The sequence below is a fragment of the Agelaius phoeniceus genome, chromosome 14, assembly GCF_051311805.1.
Source record: "Agelaius phoeniceus isolate bAgePho1 chromosome 14, bAgePho1.hap1, whole genome shotgun sequence".
NCBI classification, from domain to species: Eukaryota; Metazoa; Chordata; class Aves; order Passeriformes; family Icteridae; genus Agelaius; species Agelaius phoeniceus.
The window spans coordinates 4571236-4587517 of NC_135278.1; the positions used below are offsets into that span (position 1 = coordinate 4571236).

The 16282-nt window shown below is 47.5% G+C and overlaps 1 protein-coding gene across 2 annotated transcripts in view; it reads right to left on the reverse strand.

Annotated features, from left to right (window-relative positions):
• Positions 1 to 1710: 1710 nt before the first annotated feature.
• LOC129125750 (gamma-aminobutyric acid receptor subunit beta-4) overlaps positions 1711 to 16282 on the reverse strand; it is a 90901-nt gene continuing 76329 nt past the window's right edge. Inside the window, exons 8-9 of one of the 2 annotated variants that reach the window (XM_054641354.2) lie at positions 13856 to 14100; positions 1711 to 11232 (exon numbers count right to left, since the gene is read on the reverse strand). In XM_054641354.2, coding sequence (XP_054497329.1) covers positions 10855 to 11232; positions 13856 to 14100 — 623 coding nt within the window. In that variant the 3' untranslated portion in view covers positions 1711 to 10854. Of the gene's footprint in view, positions 11233 to 13843; positions 14101 to 16282 lie in introns of both variants that reach the window. The other variant, XM_054641353.2, reaches the window with a different exon arrangement.

Genomic DNA, 16282 nt, shown 5'->3' on the forward strand with positions numbered 1-16282 from the left:
CAAATATTCCTGTTTTCCTGCCTGAGCAGGGGGAGCAGCACTCTGTGCTTCAGGGGTGCAAGGATGGTCCCATCAGGGGCTGCACACTCCCAGCAGCATCCCTGCCATTGTTGGGTTTGTATTTCTGGCCTTACATTTCTGCTCACACCACAGAGGTGTGGAGCAGGCCAAGCTGGAGAGCAGAGCCTGGGTGGGGAATGGATTTTGGGCTGGCAACATCCCTTTGCAGCCCAGGGAAGTGGGGATTCAAGGCCAGCTCCCTCCTTTTCCTGCCACCATCAGTGACCACAATCCCAGCCCTTTGTCCCCACAGTCCCTCCCTGGGTGACAACAGAGTCCCCCACACCCCTGGCTGGACAGGCAGCCTGACTTGAACATCCAAACACCTCTGGATGGCCTTTTGAACTTTCAAATATACATTTGGGAGCTGAAGTCTGGTCATTAAATACCTCCATATCTTGCTGGAAGTGCATCAGTCATTTCTGGAAAAAGTCCTGACTGGTTCCCTTTTGTTCAGCATGGCAAAGCCTGCAAGAGCTTGAATATTTCACTTGCTTTTGGAAATAGGAGTGAAGAGCCCTCAAAAATGAAGAATTCCTGATCTTTGTTCCTCAGAGTTAGGGTAAGTCACTCACCTTGTGGTGGAAAAACAAGAGTGGGAATTTGTTCTGATTTTCCCCTCTGCTCCAGGCAGTTTCATGGAGCTTGTGCACATTCCAGCTCTTGGTTCAGGCCAGCAGAACACTTGGAAATGCAGAAAACTTTGCTTAGGTCTTAGCAAAGTCCTTGGGACACCTTTCAGGTGGCATTAACACAGCTGTGTTTAAAGCTCAGGACAAGCTGGAGTCCTCTCTATGGCAAGGCCTAAAGACAGTGCCTTGAAAATGGAAACAGGAGAACACTCAGACCAGCAGAGAGGAGTTGATTGTTTCACCTTCAAAGGCTGTATTTTATAGGTGTTACTTTTGTTCTGGGTAGGAAAAAAAAGCACAAACCCAAAAGGCCAAGAAAGTTTCCTAACCAGTTAATAACCAACAGTGTTCAAGTACATTTATGTTCACATACAGCATTTGTTAAAAAAGAAATTTTTTTGTGTGTTTTAACACCTTTTTTCAAAAAAAAAAAAGAAAAAAAAAAGAAAGAGAGAGAGAATAAATTAATGTAATAAATTAATGTACACATTACATTATTTTGGCACTGGTATGGACCACTTTTAAAAACATTTGCTGTTAGTATTTATCATGTTTGTACAAAATTGTAAACTCTTTTCAAGTTTGTTGGGTTTTTTTCACTTTTGTTCATCGTCACCTTTCAAAAACTGTCACTACAGGAACGGAAATGCCCCAAACAAAACCCCAAAAGAAAACCAAGGCAGCTCTCCCTGCCCCTCCCCGCCCTGCCCTCCTGCCCACTGTCCCTGGGAGAAGCTGAAGGGACAGTTTTTGAAAGCACCTGGCAGCAATTGGTGACCACGTCCTCCCCAGAGCCCTCCTGCTGCCCTGGGCTCCCACAGACCCAGCAGAAAGTGCCACCCTCCAGTCACACCTTCCCACCTCTAGAGTAGACAAAGATGGCTCTTTAGGTCATTTTATTTTATTTCTTTGTTGGTTTTTTCCCTTTTTTTTTTGGTTGTTTTCTTTTTTTTTTTTTACAAAAATTTCTACATCTAAATCACTTTGCTAGAAACATTATTTTTCTTTCCTTTTTCCCCCCCCTTTTTTTTTTTTTTTTACATTAGTTAAAGCAGAATCTGCTTTTGTGAAAAAAGACAAGGATCAAGGTCTTATTTCATGCAGAAAATGCAAATTAAAGATCATAAAAATGGGTGGTTTGTTCTGGGTTGGTTTTTTTTTTTTCCTTTTTTTTTCTTTTTTTTGGTATTTTTTTGGTGTTTTTTTTTGTTTTTTAATAACGCTGTACAGGATGCAATGCAGCCACTCAGAGTATGTTAAGATGGTTCACAGCAGTCCCTTTGATAGCACACTGTGACACTGACATTGATCCTCCTGCCCTCTTGCTGTTCAGCTGTTTGGATTTCAGGCCCCAGCAATTGTCCCCAGCCAGAGAAGACACTGCAGCTTCTTCGTCTTTGGGAGGGAGATGGGTGGGTGCAGCTGGAGAGGATGAGCCAGAAATGGAACAGATTTTCCTGGGAAGATGCCCCAGCCTTGTTTTCGTGTCTTTTTTGGTGCACCATCCCTGTGGTGAGGGTGTTTGCCCTCCAGGAGCTGGGTTCTCTTTTGGCAGGGGATGTGATTTCACACAAAGACACAATATTATGATGTGCCAGGCAGTAGAAAAAGGAAATAAAAGTAAAACAACTCACGCCACAGACCCCACCACAGCCCTGCCACCAGGGTCATGTGTATGTGCCAGAGGCTGGGATATTTCTGGGTGACACCTGAGGCTTTCCTTCATCCTCAGTTTTTCCATTTTCTCCTCCAGCACCTAGCTGCTCATCCTCCCAGGTGACAGAAACGCTTCTCTGTGACAAGTGCTGAGCCTTTCTAGGGGTTTGCTCCCTCAGAACCTTCCCTTTTGGCCTGCCAAGCACACTGGCCCCAGCCCAGAGAAGCTGTCAGATCCAGGCAGGGTTTCAAGGAGATGTGCAGTTGTCAGGTCTGCTCCTGTGCTCAGACTTGAGCAAGACTTGGGGCTTTGCTGGGCTGGGACTGTGTGGGTTTAATCTCTGCTTTGCCCATCCCTTTCTTGCTTCAGTGCAAGAGAAATGGGAGAGGGAAGGGTTGCCAACTCCCTTGCTAACCTTGCTAGCCTTGGCAGGGGCTGAAACTCAGGGATTTGTGCCCAGTCTCTGCTTGTGGGAGGCTCTGGGACACATCTTCCTTCTGTCTGCCTCAAAACTCAAGGGCCACAAGGGTGACAAGATCTCTAACAAAAGCCTGAAAGCTGCACTGGCAGAAGAGCTATTCCTGTCCAAAGCAGCCCCTGTGGGTCCCCAGCTGTCCCTGAGGCACAGTGGTCCCCAGGTTCTGTAGGACTCAGTTTCTGGGGAAAAGAGCTTAAAGCATCACCAGCTGTGGCAGCACCAGCTCTCTCACAAGGTGTACCTTGGGCTCCCACCTGACATGTTCCAATACTGTGCACCAGGAGTTCCTGCTTGCCCCAGCACTGAGACCCTCTGGCCTCACTGGGAGAGGCCCTTGCAGGGCTCCAGCCCAGCCAGGGGATGGTGGTGAGGGAGAAAAGCCCAGCCAGAGGCACCATCCCCTACAGGAGAAATGAGAGGACTCCTTTAGGGACAGAGCCAGGACAAGCAAGTTCATCCCAGCTTGGAGCAGAGCATCTGTCAGGGCAGGGGCAGTGCCAGCTCCCCTCTCTGCAGGCAGGAGACAAGCCCCAGAGAGAAAAGCCTCTGCTAATCTGCACAGGCTGTTCCTGCTGCTGGAAACCCAGCCACTGGCCTGGCCTGAGGCCCCAAGGGCCATCAGCATCACAACAAAGGTCAGCACAGTTTCCTTCCTTGCTGGCCTGGCTTCTCCCAGCCCATGGATCCTCAAACCCTCTCTGCAGGCTCATCAGCACCAGGGCTGGGCACCATGAGCCATGTGATGGCACATCCAGCAAAGCACACACTGGGCAAGGCATGTCCAGAGGCCTGGGAGAGCCAAGGAAAAGATCTTTGGTCTTTGTGCCTGGACTCTGTCCATCAGACACCCAGCAAAGCTCCCAAAACCATGGCCCCAGCATCTAATTAAGTGAAACAATTACCTCTGGTGCTTCCCTACATCAGAGCACTGAGAGCTGGGAGGCATTAGGCTTCACAGAAGGCAAAGCAACACTGTTTAAAACACATACTGGAAGAGAAATTGTCATCCCTTCACAAAAATAACGTTACTCACCACTACACTGTTTCATCCTTGCTGGGAGAAAAGTCTGCCAGCATAAATGCCAAGCTCAGCCTGTGCAAATGATAAAATGTGCATCCCTGGATCATAAATGGGTCTATCACATCTCCTCTCCTCACTTTGTCACACACATTTTCAGTATTATTCACTGAGTGCTTTCTGCCCCTGGCACTGGTGAGTTGTGGCCATCTTAGCTGGGAGCAGACAGCCCATGGCATGGGGCTGGGAAGGGGAGCTTTGGGATGCTGTGGGTCCATTGGGAAGCTTTGGGATGCTGTGGGTCCATTGGGAAGCTTTGGGATGCTGTGGGTTCATTGTCTCTGTGGTGACACTCCCAGATTCTGGGAGCAAGGGGCTGCCCTTTGTGGCAGAGCACAGTGCAGTGCAGGAGCTCACACAAGTCCCCATTGTTCTGTCTCAGCAAAGCACCTGCCCTTAGCTCCCCACCAGTGCTGGTGGCCTGGTCAGCAGCAGAAAGAGCTGATGGGGGCTCTGGGGCTGTCCCATGCTGATGTACTCCAGCATTTCTGCTGAAGAATGGCCTTTCCTAAGAGCATTGAGACTCCTCTTAGGTCTGCCCTCCACATCAAGTGTTGGTTTGCTTTGTTTTTTTTCCTTTTGGTCTTGCTGCAATAGCACCAACAACAGGACATTTATTGGCCCCACTGCAGAGAAGCCACACTTTCTGCCCCATGGAGGCAAGACTGTCCTCTGCTTTTCCAAAGCACTAAACACAAGACAGGCAAGTCCAGTTCAGGCTCCCACTGCCTTTGCTCCATCTGCATTACCCCATTTATCCAAGGGACAGCTGACCCCATCCTCCCCTCCTCACTACATCTCCAACCACAGTAAGGCATGAGGCAGGCTGGCTCTGGGAAGAGACCCTGTGCACAAGGGACTGGCATTGAGCACACAGCCTCCTCCTGCTGGCCTCAGGGGTGGTGGGATCAAACACTGAAAAGTTACTTACATACCATCACTTCCACCTCTACTGCCCACCTCTTCTGTGCTGCACTCACAGGTGGATCAGGGAGCCAGCCCCAAGGTCACCATCCCAGCACCTCTGTGCAGGCACAGGCACAGGTCTGCCCTCCAATCCTGTGGGAAAAGTCTGGGGAAATGGTTATAGTAGCCTGAAGGTCAGTGCTTCTTTATTGTACTTGTCACCTTTCAGCTGTTCTTTACTTCTGAATGTACAGAACCATTTTTATTTGGTTTACATCAAGACATTAGAAATCAAACAAGTTTTTTTTCTTTAAAAAAAAAAAAGGAACAAAAGGAAATGAAAAATAAAACCCAACACTATATACATCTTCTCTTCCCCAGTCTCTGCTCCCTTCCCTCCCACCTTTCCACCCTCCCTCCCTCCCTCCCAGCATCTGCGTTAGGTCCTGCTTCCAACACATTGGTTTCACATCTCTCACCCAAACCATGCCCCATCCCAACTTTCACATCTACTGTAAAGACATCCTGCCCTGCTTGGTAAGGCCAGTTTCCTCTCCCAGAAAGCATTTGGTAACCAGCAGGACGTTTCTTGCCTCGTTGTCTCTGGTGTGACCCCAGTCTGGCACAGCGGTCACTCCCCTGCACATCTCAGCCCAGCTCCTGCAACTTTGTCTGGATGCATCTGATTGTCCCTGCCCTCAGGGACTGAGCTCTGCTGATGGCCACGCACCCTGAGTCTCCCTCCTTCCCTGTTCCTGCCCTCCCTGTCCCCCAGAGAGGCCAGGCTGTGCCCACCAGGGACTGCTGCCATGGCTGGGCTTCCTGGAGTGCTGCCTGCAGCTGGACCCAGCCTGTCTGACTCAGGGCTGTCCCCAGTGCTCCAGTCCCTGCAAACCTCTTGTATTGCACATATATTTTCAAAAGCTCTCTCCTATTTGCTCTGCTTCTGAAGTTACAGCTTTCTCCCACCAAGCACCTTTTCCTCAAGCCATCCTCTCCATCAGGATTCCAGTAACCACCTTCCCTAAAGCCACTGTCCTTTGGTCTGCAGCTCCAGAGGCTTCTCTTCTGTCTGAAAACAGCTCAGAGATTTAAACCCCTTCCTCCTCCCCACAACAAAGAGAACAAAACCAGCTCCCTTCCTCACCCCATATCTCCTCCTGCCAGACCCTCTGGAGCAGATCTGCTCAAACAGACTGACCAGATCAGTTCCCTTCCTGGCTCTGCTTCTGGGAAGTGGATGTGCTGTCCATTGGACAGAGGAAGTGCCAAGCCTTGGCAGGTTCCCTACTTATTTGCAAGACATAAGCTGCTGGCATGGTGTCAGATGTGCATGCAAGAAAGTTGGATGCCATTTAAAACCTACAGTCCTGTTTGTTTCATGCACTGTCAACTTATCCTATATACACTAGTGGCTGGTTTATGCTCAAAGCCATGAATATAAAGGTTTACATCTTTCTTCTACCTCAATAACCAAAGCTTTTCTGTCACCCTGGAATAGCAGGGGTTTGCTAGCAGGGCTCGTTTCCCTCTTCTGCACTTCCTCTCATTGTCTTTTCATCTCTCAACACTCAAGGCAAAGGGGGGATAGGGAGGGGACAGGCAGAATTACAGTCCCAAGGTCCCAGTCACGAAAGGTCCCTGAGTGACAGCACTATACAGTATCAGAAAATGAAGCAATAGAGTTGTGTTGGCCATGTATGTCCTGAGAGAGATTTCATTTCTATTTCTGCTCCTCCTTCTCCTCTTCCACGAGCCTTCCCTAGGCTGTTACACATGGAAAAGGTGCAAAACATTCTCCCCCAGCCCGGCCCCCTCAGGCAGCCCAGAATGCCCCTCATGTTCAAATGCTAAAAAGCACAACCCAGCAAGCAGCAGTCCTGCAGCAAACCAGGCCCTGAGCATTGCCTCCTGCACCACTGCAGCAAAAGCCAGAAGCAGCTCCACTCTGGAAAAGCACTCACAAACCCTTTTGTCCCCCTTCCCCCTCTGTGACGAAGAGGAGGGCAGCAGTGGGCACACCAGATGCAGCAAGGAAATCCCCTCCACCTTTCTGGTAACACTCATGCTTGTGATGGCTTGAAACCTCTGAGCCTTCAGCATCAGTAAAATGCCTTGTTTTTCCTTCTCTATGTCCTTTCTGGGTTGCTGGACCTCAAAACAAGACAGGGGTTTGTTGCCTTCCTTAGGGGTGGAGCAGGCAGCTGTGGAGGGGGACACAGAGGTGCCACCTCACTTTGTGAGCAGAGCATTCCTAAAGGCCTTCAGCATCCTTCCCTCCCAGTTGCTATTCCTCATCCCACTCCCAGGACTCTCTGTTGCTCTCCAGCACACTGCCCCATCACCAGCAAGTGTAAGGCAGCTCCTGAACTGTCACCAGTCCTGACCACACACTCTTTGGCAAAGATCATTGTGTTGGACCCCAAAGTCCAGGAGTCTGCATGTACTGACTCTGTGAGTAACACTGACCTGGAAATACCAAGTTAGAAACATTCAAAGAGAGAAACTAGGATGACTCCTGATAAGAAAGAGAGCCCAGCCAACAGAGAACAGAGGCCACAGCACAGGAGTCTGGCTCCCAGTCCCAGCAGGAGAAGAAATCTGCTAAGCAGAGCTTTTTTCCCTGGAAAGCTTTTGGATTGTCACTGGGCTCAACCCTGGATTGAAGCCTCAAATATTAAACACAGCCTCCCTGTGCCTGATCTCCAGTTTCTGGAGGCTGTACCTGCAGGGCACTGGTCCCTCAGGACCCCACCCCGTGTGGGGCTCAGCTCTGAGAAGCACAGAGCATCCCTGGGCTTTGCATCATCTGTGTGCTGCTGGCCCTGCCAGCCTTTGGGGCCAGCTCAGACAGCTCTCAGGTGCCTAACTCATACTACACATGTGTCAGGCTTTTACTACAACTGCCAGATTCCTGGAGTTCCTGAGTCATTTTCCTCAGCTTCAGAATTTCTTACCCCACAGTCATTTGTTTTCCATCCAATCTTAAGAGGCTTTTTATAACTGCCTCTTTTTCTCTCCACTTTTATCCTTCTGACCACCCTTTACATTGCAATCACATGTAAAAAGGGTAAATTTTTAGATAGTTTATTGAATCATCAATCACCTGGTTAGGCTCCCCTTGCAAACTGGACCTGCTGATAAGCAGTCTCCTGGTGGGAGCTGCAGCCATGCCATGCTGATATCCACTGACATTCTACTGCTGCTGTCATAAAGCACAACTTTATGACTTCCATTAAAGCATTTAAAAGATATTTCTGAATAGAATCAATAGGAAGTGTAACTTTCACTGGCCAAGCTTTAAATTCCTGCATATCAGGTAGACAGAACTACCTGATCCTCCAGACTCTTACTCCTACACAGACCCATACAGAGCATGAACTGCAGCAATCTGGGGAAAGCCCATCCCCAGCAGCACTGTTCATGGATGGGGAAACCAGCAGGAGACTGTTCTGCAGGGCAGGGGGGAATCTAAGTCTGATTTAACAATTGTGCTAAAACCTTGGTGAGTCCAGGCAGGCCTGGCCCAAACATGTGCATGCATGAACATGAGAGGGGGACAGACATGTGGGCAAGGGGGGAATGCTCTACTCTTATGCTTCAGATTCTGCATAAGACACATTACTGATATAAAAATAACAATAATTACTCTGATGAGGCCTGATCCTGCTTCAGCCAAGTCCAGGCAAAACTTTCCCTGACTTCAGAGTTACTGGGTCAGGCCTGGAGAGATTCACATTTTCATAGCATTGTACAGACATAAATTAGTGAATGAAAGATGTGCATCAGGGTCATCTGAAAAACAGGAGTTTCCCTGGTCTCAGAGGATCACTCTGCTCTCCCAAGCAATGGGAATCAAGGAAAAGGGAGGAGAATGCTAGCAGGAAAATAAAAGGATGGTTGACTAAAGGACAATGTGGGTGTCCATGGGTCTGACACGAAAAAACTCTATCAGATAAGAACAAGGTTCTCATCATTACTCCAGGAATGGCAGAATGACCCTAGGGTTAAAGTTTTGCACTTGTGAATTTAACATTTTCATGGCTTTTATTAATATTATCAGGGAGATTATCAATCATCAGTGATTGCCAAAGTGGCCAATAATTCAGTGAATTTCCTGAAAGTCACTGGCTCCTTTGGGAAAGTCAGACCTTGCTGTCCAAGGCCAAGGTCTCCTCCTGTACCTTCCTCAGGAATGCCTGTGGATGGAAGCTCCTGGAGACTCAGGGGCTTCCACAGGCACCAAGCTCAGCATTTTCACTGCAACCTTCCCCCTGCCCAGCCTTTGGAGACCATCATCTCCCAGCAGGATGATGCTCCATGGAACTCCACCTCATCCTCAGCTTCATCCTCTGCAAGGAAGGGCACAGGGTGCTTTTTTCTATACTCTGTACATCTTAACAGACATAAAGGGAGGCCTGGTAGAAGCAGCACAAATCAGAGGCTGCCAGCCCACCATTCACTCCTGAACTTCTTAGGAAAGGAGATCATTATCATTTCCCTATTTTTTTTCATCATAACTTAACAAAGTTAAATGATATCCAGCCTTTCCTGTGCCTTGATGCAGGCTATGGTCACTCAGAGGGCTGGAGTGTGGATGCACTATCTGGCATAAGGAACAGGGAGAGGGGGAAAGGGTTGAATTTTTAGAATCCTGCAACTGCTTTTCTCTCCAGGCTCAGTAAGGAAGATGCAGGGTGGGGATAACTAGGAACAACCCCTCTTCTGAGGACTGAATCAGCTTAGTCTCCTAGAGATCAGATGCCAGCAGTGAACAGCAGCACTGCCCTATTGCTGATCCCCAAATCCCTCTCTTCCCTCAGCAAGTGCCAATTTGCACACTCTGCCTGCCCAGCTCTGCCTCTGGAGCTGGGACCCCCACCTCCAACCTGGTGAAGCTGCAATGAGCAAACAAACCCCTGCTATTCCCTCCCTCCCTCCCTCCCCCAAACACACTGCCAGTTAAATGTCATCTGTGTTCTCTTTCTACAAAAGATATTACAAAACCCCCCTCCCCAGCCCCCCTCCCCAGAAAACATGCCTGCACACACACATCCATGGACACACGTGCCCACACACACACACACACACACACACAGATGCTCCACACACGCACATTCACACAGGAAAAACAGCTTGCAAACTCCTGAAGGTGGAAAAAGGCATCTTGCAAATGTGCCTTGGTTTTGATAAGTTCCCTCCTCCCCCCCCTCCCATAAACCCCACGTTGCCCCTTCCCTCCCAAATAATTGCCTCGTCTTCCCCTCCCTTCCCAGCTCTTCCAAAATAAATATTCTTTTTATTTGTTGGTTTAAAAGACTCTTTTAGGCTTGTAAGCAAGAGAGAGGGAGAGAGAGAAAAAGAAAAGAAAAATCTCATAGCGTGAGAATGAAACCCCATCATCTCATGAATCCATGAAAGAATTAACATGAAGGGGTTAAGAACAGTGATAGAAGAAAGATTAAAAAATATATAATAAGACTGAAAAGTGAAAGATGAAATTCAGTAGTGAAATGGAAGTGAGGATAGAGCATTAGTGAGCACAGCCAAAGATAACCTATCGCCCCCACCAGTTTTTGACTCAATTTCTTTAAATCTCCCCCCTCTTTTTTTTTTTTTAATTTTCTTGGTTTTGGGGTTTTTTTGTGTGTTTTTTTTTTCTTTTTTTTTTCTGTCTTTTTTTCTTTTTTTTCTTTCTTTCCTTTTTTTTTTGGTTTTTGTTGTTTTTGTTGGTTTGGATTTTTTTTTTTTTTTTTTGTACAATGGTGTAAGTCCTTCAGCAGGAAACCAAAATCAAGACAAACACATCCCTCCCTGAAACCAAACCCCCTCCCGTACCTTTCTCTCCCTTTACCCCACCCCACACTCCGTGGTTCTACATGTGCTGAAAAGAGAAGAGTAAGCTTAGAATAAATCTAATGAACCATAGGAATAAATGACAATGATAGTAAAGAGTAAAACCCAAACCCAAAAGACCACAACACTCCTGTGTTGTCATTGTCTGAGTGTCTGTCCCTATTATCTCTCTCGGAGGCCGCAGGCATCAATTTACATAGTACAACCAGTAAACAAGGTTGAAGAATCCAAAAGTGATTGGAAAAATGATCCTTGACCACTTGTCAATGGTGCTGACATCTGTCAGGTCTGGGATTTTGAGCTTCAGCTTGGACGACCGCCGGCGCAGGCGGCAGTTGGCGCGGTTGCGGGCGGCGGCGTGGTGGCTCAGCGGGACGTGGCGGTCCAGGGTGGGGTGGTGGCCAAAGCCATCCCGAGAGGCCAGCGGCTTGCGGAACTGGATTCCTGAGCCTTCGAAGGACATGACAGAGTTTCGAGAGTCGCCCACGCTGCTCATCATGTCCGTGGCCAGCAGCTCGTTGTTCATCTCCAGCGTGCTGAGGAGGATGTTACCGTAAGGGTCAACCTGGGACGGGGAACAGAGATACAGAGGTACTGGGTTGTGGTGTTCACATTCCCTGAAAAAATCCCTTTGGCCAGGATTTTTCTGCTGGGAAGCTGAGAAGCCTCAGAGAAAAGGAAAACAATTCTTATCTCATTTGCTTCTCCTGTGTTTTGCTCCTTTGGAATGTGTTTGGGGGTTGGTTACCCACAGGTGATTGTTTCATTGTGAGAGGAATAGCAGATTCGTCTTTACAAACAAGCTGTGGGTCTGCTGGTAGATAAAACCAGCACTGGGAGGTAAAAGAAACAATGGGAAGGATACCACTGATTGATGAATGGAAAAAGATCTTTGCTTTTACAAATAAGCTTTAGGTTTGCTGATAAATGAAATGAGACATTGAAAGATGAAAGAAACAAAGAGGAAGAAAAACCCCTGAATTCCATATCAATTAAAAATTAAAAGGGAGAGTTATATATTAGAGGGAAATCTTTGGCATCAGGTGGATCAGGAAGTCTGAACCTCTCAAGTGCCTCAGCCAATGGGGAAAGAGAGAAGGGAAATGTGGCTGGGAAATTGGGATAAAAAGGAGGCTGCATCCTCCAAAAATTGGAGAGATCCCAGGGGAATGCCCCATGGCCTCTTCCTTTATTCGAATAAAGCTAAAAAAAGACTCCTCTGTCTCCTTTTTGGACATAAAGCTCTGGTGTTTGTGGATTAATTTTCCTAACAATTGGATTCTGCTGTGAGTTGTTTTGACTCATTGGCCAGTCAAGGCCAAGCTGTGTCAAGACTCTGGAAAGAGTCACGAGTTTTCATTATTATCTTTTTAGCATTCAGTAAGTATCCTTTCTGTATCCTTTAGTACAGTTTAGTTTAGTATAGTATAGTATTCTTTAATATAATATAGTATTATAAAGTAATAAATTGCCTTCTGAGTACATGGAATCAGATCCATCATTCCTGCCTTCGTCAGGATATTTCCCAGCAAATACAATACTGGGTGTCCTGTGTGCCATTAGGGGTGATTCTGAACAGATTTCTGGGGAGCAATACTGTTGGAAATTATATAACTTATAAAAAATTAACTTTAGTCATGGGTTGGTTCACCTTTGCCAAAGCAGGGTGGAAATTGAGGTTTCTCTTCAAAAAAATTCTGTTCACTGAGAGTTTGAGTCTCACTGGGTGAGGCCTCAATCAACATAAAGAAGATTCCTAGATTCTGAGAGCTTAATATCTACAGGGTGGAAGTAGCCAGAAGACACACAGGAGACAGAGAGACATTAACAGATATTAAACTCCTGGCAGGTTCCCAGTCTGGGAAAAGATTGATAAGAGAGCCAAAGAATGAGGACCAAAAATAGCATTGAAGGAATCAATAGCCAATAGGAGATCAAATACTAAGAATTGTGTAATGCAGAACCAAACAATGAGAATTTCTTTGGGGTACTTTTTTTAACATATTAATACGTGAAAATTCTGGTAAAGAATCACATGTGGTTGGAATGATTTCCACTGCACATCCTGGCCAGAATAAAGTAATGCCTTTAATACTTAAAAGATGGTGTTGGGGAGTTCCTTTTCTTGCCCAGAGTTTGGTGACTATACCCCTGCTGGGGTCATTTGTGAGCTCTGAACATGCTGCATTTGAGGGTTGTCCTCTGCTGCTGGGGCAGAAGGAGCAGCCACCTGTGCTTGCAGCAAATTTTTTAGCGGGGAAGTGTGATTCTGCCAACAGGAGGACCAAAAGCCACAGAGGGACGTTTCTACACCTGCCCCACACAAGAGGAGGGCTCTGATGCGACTGGATGAGGATGATCAAGGCAGAAAAATTCCCAGTAATCACCAGAGAAGGGAAACTGGGGTTCACCTCTCATGATGAGCACAAAGACTGCTCTGCAGCTGCTCCAGATTGCAAGGCAAGATGTTTCCCATTACCATCTGTATGGCAGTTGTCTTTTGTCAAGTGGGCAGTTTGCCTGATCTCTCTCTCAGTGACCACAGTCACTCCTCCCTGGGGAGGGGACATCTGCTGATAACAGCCATTGAATGTCCCTGCATGGCTGATAAGAGCTACAGCATCCCATTGGGAGATGTGAGCCCAGGGGGAGGAGCCAAGCATTCCTACCTGGATATAATCTGGAGATTCTGGAACACCAGCACAGCTTCTGCACTGGATTCCCCAGAGGAACAGCAGCTGCCTCTCCTTCCCCTGGATCTTCAGAGGCAGAATCCATCCTTCTCTACAGGATCCCTGCTCCAGCAGAGCCACCCCTGGCACTGCAGGAGGGCTGAGCCACAATTCCAATGGGACTGTGCCAACACCCTGACCCACAGGGTGTCAGGCTGGGTTCTGACTCTGGCAGTGTTGTTCTAGTTTACTGCATTGTTTATTTTATCCTTTTTTTTTTTTCTTCCCTATTAAAGAACTGTTATTTCCTGCTCCCATATTATTGTCTGAGAGCCCCTTAATTTAAAATTTACAGCAATTCAGAGGGGTGGGGAGGGTTTACATTCTCCATTTCAGGGGAGGCTCCTGCCTTCCTTAGCAGACTCCTGTCTTTCCAAACCAAGACAGCAGCTCACCCAGTGGAGAGCCTGAATTCTCCTGCCACAATGAAAGGAGAGGACAAACCTGCTCTCTCACCCTCTTCTCCTCGTAGCGGTGGCGCTCGTTGCTGGTCTTGTTGACGCGCTCGCTCTGCTTCTTCTGCTGCCGCGGCCCTCGCCCGAAGAAGATGTAGTTGACAAAAGCATACTCCAGGAGGGCCAGGAACACGAAGACGAAGCAGCCCATGAGATAAACATCAATAGCCTTGACGTAGGGGATCTTGGGGAGCGTCTCCCGCAGGTGGGTGTTGATGGTTGTCATGGTAAGCACCGTGGTGACCCCTGTGAGGAGAGGGCAGGTGCTCTGTTAGCCACGTGGGATGGTTTCCTGGAATGCCATCCTCAGGGACAGCCTCAGGAGGGATGGGAGCAGTGCAACTGTCGTTATTCTAAGCCCACCACAAATTGCTGCAGAAAATGATCCAGCAGCAAACAGTTGGAGAAAGTGTCAAATGTGAGCATTATCAGCATGATGGGGATCAGCATCCCTGTTTCTTTAAGTCCCCCTGATCTTCCCTCTTTCTCTCAGTGTGGTAGGAAACATTCAGTTTTGCTCTTTTTTTACCCTCTTCTCCTCCTTTTTTTATCCTTCATGAACTCATCAGGCTTCACTGTGTGCTACTGCATGCCTCAGCATCCTTGGCATCATGAGTTTATAAACTGCTGTGTCTTTCCAATGCCATGAATTGGAGAAAGAGTGAAGAGATTTCCTCTTCATGGCATTCTCTTTTTATTGCCTACCTCGTAGGCTTCTGTCCTTGACCCCATCAGTTCCCACCTTCCTCTCACCAGCTTTACCATTCATTACATCAATTATCACTTGGACACATTCCTCCCATGGTTCTCACACTCTCCTTTTTAGGCCTCCTCACATTTCTTGCATCTTAAATAAGCATTTTGTGAACACTTTTGTCCCCATCCACTCAGTTCCAAAAGCCTGATTCACTATGATTACTCTCACAGCTTCAGTCCTCTTCTTCAGCTTCTTCTCAGGCTCTTCCCTTCTCTGGACTGGCAGAGTGACCTCAGACCTGCCTCTTTGACAGTCTTCTGCCAGCTCCAAAAACATGGCAATGAGCCTTCACACTTCTTTTGAGGGTGATAACTCTTCCCCTTCAACCTAGTCTTCCTCTGCTTCTCTAGCTGTTCTTACTACCCTGCTGATCTTCTTTTCTCCTTTTTTCCTCCTCTGTTGGCAGCTCTAATAATCTCCATGACCTTAATTTGCTCCTGTGGTTTCAGCCCCACCTCTACAGTGATGGCTCTCTGTGCACCCTGGACCTCTGCTTGTCCTATTTCCCCTTCACCCTCACTCTGCTTTGGTGTCATTCCTGATAAAAGACTGAAAGAACTATTAGCCTTCAGTTGGGTAAACAGAAGGGAGATATATTTATATACACACACAATATGGTCTATATTTAGGCCATAGTCTAAATATACAGAAATCTGAGGCAAGAAAAGGGAGAATAGAATGTTCTCCATGTCTCCATTAAGAAGTGGACAAATTGAAATGGAGACTTAGGGCAAAGAGGAGCTCTTTGACTGTGCAAGCAGGTAAATCTGGAGATAAAGTGACCAGAGGAGGCTGTGGAGTTTCTTTTTTTGGGGCTTTTTATGGATTAGTTAGGTCGAGAACTGTCAGGAATAGTTTAGGGAGAGCTGTTGCAGTTCTGATCTACAATGTTCTTTTTCTGTCTTCTCCTTTGAGTCCAGATGTCAGCAGAAACTCAACAGCTGTGCATCTCACCTCCACCCTCTTGCTTGTGCTTCCACAATGTCTGCCATGGTCTCTTTTTCTTCTCTCTCTGATTACACTCCTGTCAATGCAACTTACCCTTTTAATTTACCAAGTTCTTCTTTTTCCCTCCCTGTCTCCCTGCTCCAGCCTCTCCAAGCAGGCAAAGCCAAATCACCTCTTTTATACCTTTGTACGACCCACCCCTCCTCTGAGTCTTCTCAAACTCATTCTCCTAGAGCTGCTTAAAGCCCCCAAGCTTTGCTCTAAGATCCAGCCTGTCCCAGAGCTGCCCCTCTGAGCCTTGTCCCACTCACAGATCCAGCCCTGCTCCTCCTTACCTCTCCTATTGCCCTGGAACTTCCCCTCGTGTTGCACAGCCCCATTCTCATATGCCAGCCATCCCCCCTTTCTTCTGTTCCTCTTCCAAACCCTCATCTGCCATCCACCCCCACTTCCCTTCTGTTGCTTAAAAGACCTCATTTTTCCCCCCTCTTATAGGAAAACATTCCTATTTAGGGGAGCATGTGCCAAGGAAGAACTTGGACTTTAACTGCTGTCCCACATTTGCTTTGGCCTTGAAGGTCTTTTTCTGCAGTGTCTGTATGGGGTCTGAGCTATCAGAAACATCTGTAATGCCCCTTCCTTTATTTCTTTCAACTTTTAACCATTCCCATACAACTTTTTGGCCACCCAGCCTCAGCATTAATCATGCAACTGGCCACTCCT